Source organism: Pezoporus wallicus, unplaced genomic scaffold (assembly GCF_028554395.1).
Source record: "Pezoporus wallicus isolate ANWC-B61680 ecotype Strahan unplaced genomic scaffold, APGP_CSIRO_Pwel_v1 contig_6732, whole genome shotgun sequence".
NCBI classification, from domain to species: Eukaryota; Metazoa; Chordata; class Aves; order Psittaciformes; family Psittacidae; genus Pezoporus; species Pezoporus wallicus.
The window spans coordinates 3,349,749-3,365,008 of NW_026638638.1; the positions used below are offsets into that span (position 1 = coordinate 3,349,749).

General features: G+C 39.7%; 2 protein-coding genes across 4 annotated transcripts in view; both read left to right on the plus strand.

The window, feature by feature from the left end:
• Positions 1-15,260, plus strand: part of TTN (titin) — a 253,429-nt gene that overhangs the window by 69,952 nt on the left and 168,217 nt on the right. For all 3 annotated transcript variants that reach the window (XM_057411684.1, XM_057411685.1, XM_057411686.1), the window contains 12 exons: positions 7,882-8,163; positions 8,435-8,713; positions 8,822-9,103; positions 9,227-9,505; positions 10,006-10,293; positions 10,437-10,715; positions 10,801-11,079; positions 11,178-11,456; positions 11,994-12,281; positions 12,430-12,717; positions 13,256-13,546; positions 14,266-14,553. In XM_057411684.1, coding sequence (XP_057267667.1) covers positions 7,882-8,163; positions 8,435-8,713; positions 8,822-9,103; positions 9,227-9,505; positions 10,006-10,293; positions 10,437-10,715; positions 10,801-11,079; positions 11,178-11,456; positions 11,994-12,281; positions 12,430-12,717; positions 13,256-13,546; positions 14,266-14,553 — 3,402 coding nt within the window. The remainder of the gene's footprint in view (positions 1-7,881; positions 8,164-8,434; positions 8,714-8,821; positions 9,104-9,226; positions 9,506-10,005; positions 10,294-10,436; positions 10,716-10,800; positions 11,080-11,177; positions 11,457-11,993; positions 12,282-12,429; positions 12,718-13,255; positions 13,547-14,265; positions 14,554-15,260) is intronic.
• On the plus strand, positions 790-4,452 carry LOC130600402 (titin-like). The gene is made up of 3 exons (XM_057411687.1): positions 790-2,618; positions 2,753-3,040; positions 3,251-4,452. The coding sequence occupies exons 1-3, from the start codon at positions 2,381-2,383 to the stop codon at positions 3,649-3,651; spliced, it is 927 nt and encodes a 308-aa protein (XP_057267670.1). The 5' UTR covers positions 790-2,380; the 3' UTR covers positions 3,652-4,452.

Consider the following 15,260-nt stretch of genomic DNA (forward strand, 5'->3'; position numbering starts at 1 on the left):
TGACAATCAAATTTGCTAAGGATTTCAATTGGAGTTCTGAAATGCTGATATAATCTAGACTATGAATCACTCAAATTCTTCATGCAGAAATATGTTTTAAAGATTTGTATGCAAGTGAAACTATTCCTACCGTGTTTCTGTGGCTCCTATGGGTGAAGCGCTTGTCAAATCTTTCATGCTGGCCTGGCAATATTTTCACCTCTCAAAGGTAACAAAAAAAATTCTCTTGGGTGTTGCAATCATCCTTTTTGTGTTTCTATAGTTCCAGATGACTCATCAGCCTCCAGAGTTGGCAGAACATGGTTTTAGTTGTTGTTTTTTCTTTCTTTTCTCTGTCTTTCTTGAGAGGAAACTCTGGTTGGAGATACAGCCAACTGCTATAGCAAGCTTACTTTCTTGTGCTGCAATACTCGTGTTCCCCATAACTCTTTCTCAGCACTGTAGATTTCACATGGCTAACAGGTATACTGTCACTCTTTACATACTGTTCTGCAGAACCTCCCAAGTTCATCAAGAAGCCTGAAGCTTTGCGGTTCGTGAAGCAGGGGGACACAGTGCAACTTGAATGTAAAATCAGTGGCACACCAGAGATCAGAATCGTGTGGTACAAAAATGATCAGGCACTCCAGGCGAGCGACAGGCTCCACATGTCCTTTGTAGACTCCATGGCAATACTAACCATCTTGGATGCCAACACTGAGGATGCTGGTGACTACATATGTGAAGCTCAGAACTCTGCTGGCACAGCCAGCTGCAGCGCTTCAGTCACAGTTAAAGGTTAGCAGCACGGCTCCACACACTACCAGAATCCTTGTCTTCTGGGCCCTCTTCCAGCCACACATCCCCCTGGACAGGGAGCTGCTGCTATGGCAGTTGATGGCTGCTAGGGCAGTTTCTCTCCAGCTACTCTCACATTCAAATGCTGCTGTTTTTAAACAGCAGAGATGAGGCAGGAAATGATGGTGGGTGTTCAGCATTGTGCAGCCATTCTCTTGTCTTCTCCTTTAAGTCATTTACAAGATGAATAAGGCAAGCTTGTCAGACCGCAAAGGGAGCATGGACTAGGTGTTACACAAGCCATGGTGAGGAAGCTAGGCGTACTTTACAGCCATCCCTTCATCTCCTTTTTATAGACAGTGATGCTGGCAGGAATGAAATTTAGGACAGAAGAGGAGGCTGTGTTGCTGAACCTCACTGATGGTAGCTTTCATGACTGTAAAGAGGCGGGTGAAAGCTGGAATGTGGTCCTGGAGAGTGGCTTTTGGGGAGGGGCACTGAGCACTGACTCCAAACAGGTGCAGAAGCATCATATTTCTGCCCTTGAGGCTCTGAGTGCTGGGTTGGCTTGCTGGGAGATGGCAGGGACCCAGCATTTTTTAGAGGTGACACCACACATTCGGATATGGGTTTACAAGACTAAGTGTAGGCCCCCTTCCTGAATACCTTGCTTCCTATTATCCAGAAACCCACCCAGGGAAGGAGGCTCACACATTATATGTGATTCTTTTTTTATAGAGCCACCTGTTTTTAGCAAGGTGCCAAGCCCTGTTGACACACTTAAAGGCTCAGATGTTATTCTCCAGTGTGAGATAGCAGGGACTCCACCCTTTGAGGTTGCTTGGTTCAAGGACCGGAGGCAGGTCAGAAGCAGCAAGAAGTTCAAGGTGACAGCAAAGCACTCCATTGCCAGTCTTCATATTCTCAGTCTGGAAGCTCAAGATACTGGAGAATATCAGTGCAAAGCTATGAATGAGGTGGGAAGTGACACCTGCATCTGTCCGGTTAAATTCAAAGGTTTGTATGCTGAAGAATCAACAGCATCACCACCCTCGCTTCTTGATCTCCTGGGTGTCTCTCTTCTAAGCAGGCATGTATCATTAACCCTCTTCTGCCTCATTGTTTTTGCAATCAGAACCTCCACGCTTCGCTAAGAAGCTGAGTGACACTGCAATCTTCATTGGGGAGCCAACAGCCCTGCAGGCAGTGGTGGAAGGATCCCCACCAATTTCTGTTGTCTGGCTCAAGGACAAGGGTGAAGTTATTAGGGAGAGCGAAAATGTCCAAATGTGGTTTATGGACAACATTGCAACTCTTGAGATTGCCAGTGCAGAAGGAGCTGATGTTGGGAAGTACATCTGCCAGATCAAAAATGATGCTGGCATGCGGGAGTGCTCTGCCTTTTTACAAGTCCTAGGTGGGTATAGCCTGCTTCACAACTACTGTATCCTGCAGCTTGCACAATTGCCTTTACCAGCCTTTGTTTTCTGCATATGCCCTGTGCTCGCTGTTTTGCGTGTAGGTATCCTGGTGACACACTGACCCTTACCTTCCTATTTCAGAACCAGCACTCATCTTAGAGAAGACCGAGCCAATCACAGTAATGGCTGGCAATCCTTTTACATTGGAGTGCAAAGTAGGAGGAACACCTGAACTTATCACCAAGTGGTACAAAGATGGCAGAGAACTAAGGAGTGACCGCAAATACCAAATTACCTTTGTCAACAATATATCCACTTTGAAAGTCTTTTCTGCAGACAGGGAAGACAGGGGCTTGTATACTTTTGAGGTGCACAATGAGGTGGGCGACAGCAGCTGCATTTCTTCAGTTGATGTTTCAGGTCAGCTCTATGTCTTTGTAGTTCACACTTATCTTTAAAGAAAGCATTTTTCTTTTTCCCCTTTCCTTTCTCCTGAAAAAAAAAAAAAATATCCAAACACTTTTCTTTCTATTCTTTTGCCTTGTCCTGCTTAGATCGCCTTGTTCCTCCTTCATTCTCAAGAAAACTAAAGCAAACAAATGGGGTGCTGGGATCCTCAGTGCTTCTGGAGTGCAAAGTGTCTGGCACATCCCCCATATCTGTGTCCTGGTATCAGGATGGGAATGAGATTGTTAGTGGAGAAAAATATGAAATCTCATTCTTGGATAACGTTTGTGCTTTGAAACTGAATGCCTTGGATATCACAGATACAGGGCCATATACCTGTGTGGCAAACAATGTGGCTGGATCTGATGAATGCAGTGCCTTCTTGACTGTACAAGGTCAGTGGAAGGATACTACAGCCCTTCAACAAAATTCTTTTTCCCTCTCTCTTTCTTCCTTCAGGTTTCCCATGGTCTCTTTTATTTTTTTTTTCCTTTTCTCCCTCTCTCTTTTTTTTCTTTTTGGATTCAAACCTACTCCAGTTTTCCTCTCCCAGAGACTCTCCTATTAACATCTTTCTCCCTCTTCACTCTTTTGCATGATCTTAGAACCACCTTCTTTTGTGAAGATACCTGATCCCCAGGAAGTTTTGCCCAGATCAAGTGTGACATTCAGCACCTATATCAAGGGCAGTACTCCCTTCAAAGTGACCTGGTTCCGAGGCATCAGGGAGCTGGTGCCAGATAGCAACTGTTCCATCTCTCTGGACGAGTCTGTGGCAGAGCTGCAGCTGTACAACGTGGAGCCAGGCCACAGTGGGGATTACGCCTGCGTTGTCACAAATGATGCCGGTAGTGCCTCATGCACAACCCAACTCTTTGTGAAAGGTGTGTTTGTGTGTGCACATTTACACACAGGTATATCCCTTCATGCTCTGCCTGCAGCCCTGCCACATCTGTCCCTCACACTGTTGATCTATGCCTCCTCACAGAGCCTGCCGTATTTGTGAAGAAATTAAGTGATTTCAGTGTGGAGCAGGGGAAGTCCATTGTGCTGGAAAGCAGCTACACAGGCACCCCTCCTGTCTCTGTCACCTGGAAAAGAAATGGCATACCCATTGCTCAGTCTCCACGCTGCAGTGTTACAACTACTGACAAATCTGGAATTCTTGAAATCTTCAACAGCACCAAGAGTGATGAAGGCGAATACACCTGTGAGGTGGCAAATGAGGCAGGTGGAGATGTTTGCCGCAGCCTTGTATATATCTTAGGTATGGTGCACTCCAGATCCCCTTAAGGGACCCTGATGATGCTCTGCATCTGCTCACCATACTCTCTCTTTCCCTAGAACCACCCTATTTTGTCATACACTTGGACCGTGTGGAGGTGAAGGTTGGAGAGCCCTTGATCTTAAAATGCCAGATTGGTGGTGCACCAGAAATCAAGGTGTCCTGGTACAAAGATGACACCAAGCTCAGATCAACACAGGCTTACAAAATGCACTTCAAGAATAATGTTGCAACACTGGCGTTCTCCACCATAGAGGACAGTGACATTGGAGAATATACCTGCAAAGCAGAAAACAGTGTTGGCTCCGCCACCTCCACAGCTCTGCTTGTTGTTAAAGGTGATGGGCCAAGGGCCACTCTTTCCGGGGGTAGTTTATAGGAACTCTTTGTTATCTACAGAAAGGGGTTCTTATTAATTTCAGAATTAATTAATTTTAGATTAGCAGGGTGGCTTCCTACTTACTGTGGTGATTATTATTATTTTGCAGAACGGCAGCTTCCCCCTACGTTCTCCAGAAAACTGAAAGATATTCAGGAGGCCGTTGGTGCCCCAGTGACATTTGATTGCCGCATAAATGGCTCAGAGCCTATCCAGGTGTCTTGGTACAAGGATGGGGTTCTCTTAAGTGACAGTGATAACATGCAATTAGCCTTCTTAAATAATGTTGCGACTCTCCAGATCTTGCAAACAAGTATGGTTCACTGTGGCCAATACACTTGCTCAGCCAAAAATGTTTTGGGGACTGCATCTTCTAGCGCCAAACTTCTCCTCACAGGTTTGTAGCTTACATTTAAAGAAACGTGTATTTGTATGTCTTTGCTCTTTTATTTCTTCACCCTTTCCCCCACCCATTGTATGGTGGCCACAGAGCATGGGCATGGCACGGTGAGGTGTGTGTTGAGGAGGGCTCAGTGATGAGCTCTGCCATGCTTTCCTCTTTGCAGAACATCTACAGCCTCCCTTCTTTGACATCAAGCCAGTATCTGTTGATGTAGCACTAGGAGAAAGTGCAACTTTTAAGTGTCATGTGACTGGCTCTGCTCCCATGAAGATTACTTGGACGAGAGACAACAGACAGATTCGCCCAGGTGGCAACTACAAGATGACATTGGTGGAAAACACGGCCAGCTTGACAGTCCTAAAAGTTGGTAAAGGGGATGCTGGACTCTACATATGCACTGCCAGCAACAGTGTTGGAAAGGATGCCTGCACAGCTGAGCTAGCTGTACAAGGTATTGTGAGCTTTAGTGTTCATGAGACTTTCCTTTGCAAGGGAGACATCTGGAGAAAAAAGCCTTGAATGTAGACATGTGTGAGACTAACAATCTTTACAAGAGGCTACACTGCGATGTCTTATTTCATTTAAATATTATTGTAATACCTAAATACTTATTAATCTTTCTTCTGGTATAGTTTGCGATTTATCTGATCAAAAGGATTCTTTCATTGAAGTGTTAAATATGACTTAGAGCCTTGTTGCGCCTTTATGAATGGCCCTGTTGGCCAGCAAAAGCTGTCTCTCTTTAAGTCTTTCTTCATTCACTGGATTGTCCAGGGGAGGGAAAGGTAACTGAGAGAAACTCAGTTAACTTATGAGACTTCAATGTGTTGTTACTGGATGTGCAGCTGCTGCAAATAATTTTACCCTTTCACAGACTAGAAACATTGAAAATTGCTGTTCTAGACAGCAAAATGGGAGGATCTGAGAGTACACTTGGTGACAAATATCCATTCTTCCAACACTTTGCTTCTCCATATAGTGGAGAATCTTTTAGTCATCTAAATTTATGACTGGATCAAACTGTCTTGGTACAAGTGACACTTGCATGTTTATTTCCTTAATGTAGGTGGGAACACAGGATTTGTTTATAGCTGTTCCAGCTACCTCATACTTAGTGATTTTATAAAAGAAAGAATGTAAAATGCAGCTCTTAAATATTGCATGAGTTCAAATGTCCCCGTTCTTTTAGTGCCGCCCCCCTCCCCCCCTTTTTTTTTTCCTCTCTGTATGAACTTTGGGGGGAAAAAAAAATCAAACATTTCAAGACTAAATACTATGACTTTTATTCTGTAAGACAAATAGCATAAGAAGCTGAACTACCACTAGCAAAATCGCTGATAACTGCATGTCAAATGTATTACATATTTATATCTAGAGTATGTTCTATCCATAGATAGATTTTTCTTGGTGGGGGCGAAAGAATGGGGCAGAGGGAAATACTTCTGGATTCAGTGACAAGTAGGGACGTTGTTACTATGTAGTTTGACTTACAAAAAGCATTGAAGGCCTGTAGCAAGAAACCTAACCTCTTTAAAAGATTTAAAGCTTGTTTCTACCACAGTCACAATTCTGTTTATATTAATGATATTACTGAGAAGTTTATTTGACTAAAGTTACCATTGATAAGAAGATCCTGACCTTAGACGCTTTCTTACTCTTCAACTCCTTATTCATAAAATCCTGATTTTTTTTTTCCGTCCACAATTATTATTTTCTTTTTTGATCCTGAACTTACACTGACACTCACTTTAATCCTTTAGAATTTGTACAGTTTCCCCAGTGTTGTAAAATAAATGATATTCATTGTTTGGCAGCCATTTTCTATAGAACTTGGAAGAGAAACCTCTTTTGTGTATTGATTTTTGTGTGTTTAATTTGAGCAGATGATGTCTCATCTCTATAACACACATCCTTTTGTTTGTAGAATTAAGTGCTTTTATTTGATTAACCTTGGTAATTTCCCAGAGTTTTATTACTTTTCATACTTTAACACCTAAAGTTCTCACTCTGTAGTTTTAACAATTGCTTTAGGTTATAGAAACTGCTTTACATTATAAGTATATACCTTACTAACTTATATACTTACATTTTGGTGATATATCCCCATTTTTGGTAATGAATAGAATTAGTACTCATCAGATGTTAGTATGCAGATAGAGGATCACTTCTTTGCGAAACTGAAATCTGATAATATAATACAAAGGTTCCAAGAGTCCTTATCTAAACAAACCATCATTTCTATTTTTAGAAACTCTAAGGAAGCTTTGTTACTAACAACATAGGATGTTCTGCAAATGTCACACAGGTTGAAGTAACCCACAATAAAATAGATATTCTTCCTACACTTTACAGACAGATGAACGAAGAGGCACTTCATCCTGTTTTGCAGGGAGATTTGTTTGTTGTGCCCACGTTACCACCTCATGGGTTTACTAGTTATATCTTTGATCTATGAGCATTCAGTCTTGTGATTCAGAATCATGCGCACAGTACTTTTGATGAAAAGTGTCAAACCTCCACTTCTTTATCTCCTTACAAAAAAAAAAGGTTTACTTTTCAGTCATAGGACCTTTAACACTAATTTCTTCAATACCAACCATCTCACAATTCTTCCCAGCATGATTATTTTAAACCTATATTGTTTTCTACCTAATCTCCTTGACTTCTGTTCCTTATATGCACCTTTATGTTTGGCTTTGCCATAAATTTGTGAAGTGTTATAATGCAGGTACATTTATTGACTGTATCAGTTGTTAATGACATTTTAAGATATAAAGTAGTTGCTATAATGCTTCGCATAAATGCTCTTAATAATATTTCTTGGCTGAACTGTTAGGATTCTTACATTTCCATCAGGTATTTTGAGTACTCATGTATTGCTAGAGGGAATTACTTAAAGGAAACCACCCATCAGTTTATCTGTACTGAATACATGGGAGAAGTAGAGTGGGACAAAAAAGTAAGGAGAAACTAGCTGAAATGCATATAGAGAACTAGTTTGCTTCCTAAATAAAAGAAACTTAAAATAATCTTTAAAAAAATCATAGCAATTACAAACTTAAAATGTTTGCATAAGTCCAGAAAGTTTACATTTTCTCTTACATATTTCCTTGTTTATTCGAAGAATCAGTGCAGTTTAAAGCAACATTTCCACTTTTTGGCTTTCCAGAACCACCAAGGTTTATTAAGAAACTTGACTCCTCAAGACTTGTGAAACAGCATGATTCCACTAAGTATGAATGCAAAATAGGTGGATCTCCAGAAATCAAAGTCACCTGGTACAAAGGTGAAACTGAGATTCATCCCAGTGAAAAATACCGAATGTCCTTTGTGAATTCAGTGGCAGTCATTGAAATGTACAACCTCAGTGTTGAAGACAGTGGTGACTACACTTGTGAAGCTCACAATCCGGGGGGTAGTGCAAGCACCAGTACCTCCCTGAAAGTAAAAGGTCAGAAACACAGTTCTTTCCTTACATTTCTATCTCTCTGAGTCTTCCTTTTTGGAAAACCTCTTAAATCCCACTTTCTTTAGTCAGAGAGGCCAAAACCTGTCTGAATAGAGGGCAAATCTCTTGACTGCTTGTTATACTGTGGGATATCTATCTTAATAATGGTTTCTCTTTGCTGTTTAGCATCAGTGGCTACTTGAATACTTTGTCCTTTTTAATCTCCTTCCCTCAAATAACACAAAATTTACTCCTCCCCCCTCTTTTTTTCCAGCACCCCCCATTTTTACCAAGAAGCCCCCTCCAACTGAGACCTTGAAAGGGTCTGATATTCACCTAGAATGTGAGCTTCAGGGCACTCCTCCGTTCCAGATCTCTTGGTACAAAGACAAACGAGAAATTCGGAGCAGCAAGAAGTATAAGGTCATGTCTGAGAACTACCTAGCCAGTATTCACATTCTCAGTGTGGATACTGCAGATGTTGGTGAATATCACTGTAAAGCTGTAAATGATGTGGGAAGTGACTCCTGCATTGGCTCTGTAACACTAAGAGGTTTGTATAAAGATTGGCATCTTGGCATTGCATTGTTCCTGTCATTCTCCTCCTACTTTGCCACTACTGGCATGTTTTTTTTACTGTTAAATATCTTCTCTTAAATAGCACCACCAACCTTTGTGAAGAAACTGAGTGATCTCACTGTTGTAGTTGGGGAGTCGATTGAACTGCAGGCTGCAGTAGAAGGATCACAGCCCATTTCTGTTCTGTGGTTAAAAGACAAAGGGGAAATCATCAGAGAAAGTGATAATCTTTGGATTTCCTATTCAGAAAACATTGCAACTATGCGGATTGGAAATGCAGAACCAGCCAATGCTGGGAAATACATTTGTCAGATAAAAAATGATGCTGGAGTTCAGGAATGCTTTGCCACACTGAGAGTTCTAGGTTGGTAGCATGAGATTAAAAAACTCAATGTGGTCTACTATGCTTTAAAATTTCAATTTTTACAATACTAATAATTATTGCATTGTTGATTTTAAAATATCTGTGACTTGCATCTCATTACAGAACCTGCAGTCATTGTTGAGAAGCCAGGCCCAGTCAAAGTTACAGCGGGAGACTCATGTACTCTGGAATGCACAGTAGATGGCACACCAGAGCTTACTGCTAGGTGGCTTAAGGATGGGAATGAACTGTCCACTGACCATAAATATAAAATCAGTTTCTTCAAAAAAGTGTCTGGGCTTAAGATTCTCAATGCAAGACTAGAAGACAGTGGAGAATATACCTTTGAGGTGGAAAACAGTGTTGGTAAAAGCAGCTGCACAGCTTCAGTGCATGTCTCAGGTTAGTTGACTGTTCGAGTTACATCCGATCCTACAGTTCTTTTATAACACCTTCAGATAGATAGCAAACTGATTCTCAAGACTGGCAGCCTGAGAGACTCATCGCTTGTATAATCTTAGGAGTACTTGGCAAGACACTTTGACAGACATCAAGAATGGATGCCTATCTAACCTCTGAGGGGCAAGGGCTTGAGTTGTTACGAGGGCTTTGTTTCTTTGGCTTTAGTCTACATGCCTTCTTGGACAGCTGGTGCAATATTTCTTATGAAAAAGAAATGCCAAAATAAAAGGTGTCCCTCAAAAGTGTGAATGAAAGTTCCAACATATCCTTAACCATCAACTATTTTTCGATGACTTAGGTGCATAGGAACAGATTGCTTAAGCAGATACATCAAAAGAAATTTCAGTGATTTTATTATGCATGGGAAACTTCCTGCATTTTAAGTTCCTGTATGGTATTTATTTTGTTTTTTTCTTTTTTTTTATTAAAAAAAAATGCAGATCGTATTATACCTCCTTCTTTCACAAGAAAACTGAAAGAAACATATGGTCAGCTGGGCTCTTCTGCTGTACTGGAGTGTAAAGTTTATGGGTCACCACCTATTCTTGTTTCCTGGTTTCATGACGGAGAGGAGATTATCAGCGGAGACAAGTATCAGGCTACTCTTACAGACAATACCTGTTCTCTGAAAGTGAATGGACTTCAGGAATCTGATATGGGAACTTATTTGTGCACAGCTAGTAATGTAGCTGGGTCCGATGAGTGCAGCGCATTTTTGAATGTTAGAGGTCAGTATCAATAAGAAGCCAGAGTCAGAAGGCACAAATATATTTTCAAGAAGACTTAATGCTTTGCTCTGTACATATTTCTTGTTATCTTGCTCTTCATCAGAAGCTAAAATGTACTTCTTTTGTTTCATTTGCATGCTTAGAACCACCATCTTTTGTGAAGAAACCTGAACCACTGAATGTTTTATCTGGGGCAAACATAACCTTTACCAGTATCATAAAAGGCTCCTCTCCATTGGAAGTCAAATGGTTTAGAGGTAGTGTTGAGCTAGCACCAGGACACAGATGCAGTATCACCTTGCAAGATTCAGTTGCAGAACTGGAGCTATTTGATGTACATCCGCTTCAGAGTGGAGACTACACTTGCCAGGTCTCTAACAAGGCAGGGATGATTTCTTGCACAACACATCTTTTTGTCAAAGGTTTGTCCAGACTACTATATCTTATGCTTCTAAAAATGATCTCTTGGCTTTATCTCATTTGTTTTCTTCCCATTGTTCTTTATAGAACCAGCCAAATTTGTGAAGAGGGTGAATGATTTAACTGTAGAGAAAGGAAAAAATTTCATCTTGGAATGCACATACATGGGTACTCCACCGATTTCAGTGACATGGAAGAAAAATGGAGTAAAAATAATGCACTCTGAAAGGTGTAGCATCACCACTACAGAAACATCTGCCATACTGGAAATACCTAATAGCAAACTAGAAGATCAGGGGCAATATTCTTGTCATATTGAAAATGATTCTGGACAAGATAATTGTCATGGTGCAATCACAATACTAGGTGCGTCAAGCTACCATCATTTCATCAAGTATTATTTGAACTACCAGTGCTCATTGTGCAATACCTTTTTGTGCTAATGGTGTATATTTGTTCTTCAGAACCACCTTACTTCGTTACACCCTTGGAGCCAGTGCAGGTGACTGTTGGGGATTCTGCATCCTTACAGTGCCAGGTTGCTGGAACACCAGAAATGATTGTATCATGGTACAAAGGCGATACAAAGTTGAGAGGAACTGCTTCTATGAAAATGCACTTTAAAAACCAAGTTGCCACTTTGGTTTTCAGCCAGGTAGACAGTAGTGATAGTGGGGACTACATCTGCAAAGTAGAAAATGCTGTTGGTGAGGCTGCTTCATCATCTTTGCTGACAGTTCAAGGTGAATATTTAGTTTAAAAACATGCAAAAATGGCATGTTTTTCTTAAGTATGTTTGCTATTTCAAAAGAACAAACAAACAACCCAAAGATTACCTTTTCTGTGTTAAACGCTTTAGTTTCTTGACTTGGCTTGTCTCTGCATTACTGTCTTCTCTTAACGAAAGTCTACCAGTGAAGCTAATCAAAATGTGTCTCTCATTGATCACAGCCCTACTGTAGGGATACAAGCTTCTTCATCTTCCTTTCCCATTGAGGATATTTCTTTGATTGTTTCTACCATTGGCAGTCCTGAGGTTTTAGTAGGGTCACTGGGTGTAACTGATGGCAGAATGGTTATACATTTTACTGCAAACTATGCACAGTGCTCTTTTCACATCAGGTTCCAAATAAATAATATGCTGAATAAAATTTTAATCGGAAGTTATAAGTAAAAGTTGAGTGTACTCTACAGTATATTAGGCAGTGATTACTGTTGAATACAACAATAGGTGCGTATCTTCTGAAAACCTTCACTGTACAATACCTATTTTCTTACAGAGCGTAAGCTTCCTCCTTCTTTTACGCGAAAATTAAGAGATGTCCATGAAACTGTTGGCTTACCAGTTACATTTGATTGTGGCATTGCTGGTTCAGAACCTATAGAAGTATCTTGGTTTAAAGATGGTGTGCGTGTAAAAGAGGACTACAATGTTCATACATCCTTCGTAGATAATGTAGCAACTCTTCAGATTTTGAAAACAGATAGGAGCCTTATGGGACAATATACCTGCACAGCTACCAATGCAATTGGGACAGCTTCTTCTAGTGGCAGGCTTGTCCTTACAGGTCAGTGGGCTATGAAATATTTAATGAAAATATCTCAAAACTAACTTTAGAAACAGATTTAATACTGTACAAATTATATTTATTTCACACAGGTTTAAAGCAAATCAGGATTTTAAACTGATGCCTTTTTATTTATTTCACTCTTCAGAAGGGAAGACTCTTCCATTTTTTGACATCCCAATTACACCTGTGGATGGTATTATTGGAGAAAGTGCTGACTTTGAGTGTCACATCTCTGGAACACAGCCTATTAAAGTCACTTGGGCAAAAGATAACCAAGAGATTAGAACAGGAAGAAACTACCAAATCAGTTATGTAGACAGCACAGCCCACTTGACCATCTTGAGAGTTGAGAGGGGAGACTCTGGACAGTATACATGCTGTGCTAGCAATGAAGTTGGAAAGGACTCTTGCACAGCTCAGCTGACTGTTAAAGGTATTGAATAGATAATACATTGTGTGTACATTTTTGTGCGTACATTTTTCTGTCTTTAATTATTAAGGAAGTTAGCTTTATTGCTGCAAGATAACTTTGAGAAGAACTTTTGAGATATAGCTTGAAAGTACCTGAACGTACCTATATGTCTCTGAAGAGGGTTAGGATTGGTCACCAGCAATGATGGGAAGAGACTAGTCTTTGGACTAGTTTCTTTATAGGCTTTGGCCTATTTCTTTCTTGGGAACTTGACAAAAATCTTGGGGCTTTTATGGCATTTGATGTAAAAATATAAGAGGATTCTTTTTTTTCAAATAGGAAAATCAAATATGACAGTGACTGTAAAAGCAAGATGTGCTGTTTATCTTAGCATGCTTTCACTTAAAAAAAAACCAAATACCCTGTTTAAATGAGAGCAAGTATTAATTCCCCAATGTTGAAATTTTTTTTCTTGAAACATTTTCTTTAGAATTTTCCATGTCCATTTCATTCATAGAATTTTGTTAATTTTGTTCCTTTTTTTTTTTTTTTTTTACAGAACGAAAATCTCCACCAACTTTCACTAAGAAACTGTCTGAAGTAGTAGAAGAAACAGAAGGGAATGAACTTAAACTTGAGGGCCATGTTGCTGGCTCCCAGCCTTTGACTGTTGCTTGGTATAAAAACAATCAGGAAGTTCATTCAAGCCCTCATTGTGAAATATCTTTCAAAAATAACACCTTAATTTTGCACATAAAGTGTGTAGAGCAATCAGATGCTGGTTTATATACCTGTAAAGTGTCCAATGAAGCAGGAAGCGTGTTATGTACATCTTCTGTTGTTATCAGAGGTTAGTCGAAGTATTTTTTACTTTGCTTCTTACTTTTTTTTGTCGCATGTTAGCTGAAAACATACAGCTTCTATCTTATGAGCTGGGTTTACTTACTTTAATTTGTCCAGCAGTACTTTGTCCTGAGATGGACAGACTAAACTGAGTTAAACCACAAAATCAAAAAATTCTTCTAATTTTTTTATTAAAATACAACAATATTTTTCAAGGAGGAGTTTCCTTTTCACTATTTGCTATGACTGATCTAAATTGAACATTGAAATCTTTGTGACATTCCTGTTGAATTTGTAATCATCCTCTTTTTGTGGAAAAACAGTTTTTCTGTGCATTTACACCTAAGCTTGTGCAGCCTTGACTGTGTGTTTTAGCAGCATGGCACTTCATTGTAATACTATTGTAGGAGATTGCATATTTTTTTCTTTAAAGGTGCTTACATAGTTTTGCAGCCTAATAGCAGTGTTTTAATTCTTATAGTGTTTTTCACATGTGAATGTCCTTGCTGTGTGGAGTAAAGATATTTCGCATGTTTGCATAGAAAATATACTGTCTTGGTACTTATTCCATTTTCTAACACTATGATTTATGTTTTCAGACTTCTGTTTATCCTTCTTCATTCTTTGCCATTGTCTTCTTAAGAATCACATGTATCTCCTTTTCTCTTACATTCTTAATCTTACTTTCCTCCCTTGAGTATTCACTCAAACGTTTTCCTATTCCAGAACCCAAAAAGCCTCCAGTTTTTGACCAGCCTCTTCAACCAGCAGCAGCAGAGGAAGGTGATACTATACAGCTCAGCTGCCATGTTGAAGGATCACAGCCAATCCGGATTCAGTGGCTGAAGGCAGGCAGAGAAATAAGAGCTTCAGGCAGATGCAACTTCAGCTTTGCTAATGGAGTAGCTCTTCTAGAACTTGCTGCAATTACCAAATCCGATTCAGGAGAATATGTATGCAAAGCTTCAAATGCAGCTGGCACTGACACTTGCAAATCTAAAGTGACCGTTAAAGGTACAATAACATGGAGACAATTAAAGTGTATGATAAAAATTTAAACCAAATTCCATCCCACTTTATTTTCTGTGGAACAAAAATGTTAATAATCTAATAGAAACAATTAGTATATTTTAGTTATTTGCAAACCCACACAATCTGGGAAGACAGTATATTTGAAAATTAACTCTACATAAATAGGACATAAACAGTGGGAGATCAGTGTCAAATCAACACTATATTCTTACCAAAAAGACTAAGAATTTAGTTTCTAAATCTAAACACTAAATTTTTGAAAAATGGAAGCTAAATGAGCGAAATTACTTGGACATGCAAATTTTAAGCAGAGGATGGGAACAGTGGTGTTTATTAAAAGAAAATACAGAAGGGATTTGATTGAGCATATGGCCATCGGAGCTAATTTCTTCAGGACTGTTACATTTAGAACTTTCAGCTGAAAGCAAATATAGTCTAAGCATGTGTCCTTCCTTGTGTATCTTGCCTTACCATTGCATGAAAGACTTAAATGTTCAGTAATATGCAGAAATAGTATATTATTTACTATATGGGTAACCACAAGGCTAAGAACTGAGCAAATGAAAAAAAAAAAAACAAAACACTCACTGGTGAAAAAATACAAGTAACTTCAAGGATGAAATTTTCAGAAATAGACAGAAAAGAAAAACCTCACCGAAACCTCAGCTATTTTAGAAAGTGGCGGTTCT

Bases quoted from the DNA above. Each gene is read 5' to 3' on its own strand.
- LOC130600402 (XM_057411687.1), top strand. From the start codon at position 2,381: ATGGCTGGCAATCCTTTTACATTGGAGTGCAAAGTAGGAGGAACACCT. The intron at 2,619-2,752 runs GTCAGCTCTATG...TGTCCTGCTTAG, and splicing joins TTCTTCAGTTGATGTTTCAG to ATCGCCTTGTTCCTCCTTCA. The intron at 3,041-3,250 runs GTCAGTGGAAGG...GCATGATCTTAG, and splicing joins TGCCTTCTTGACTGTACAAG to AACCACCTTCTTTTGTGAAG.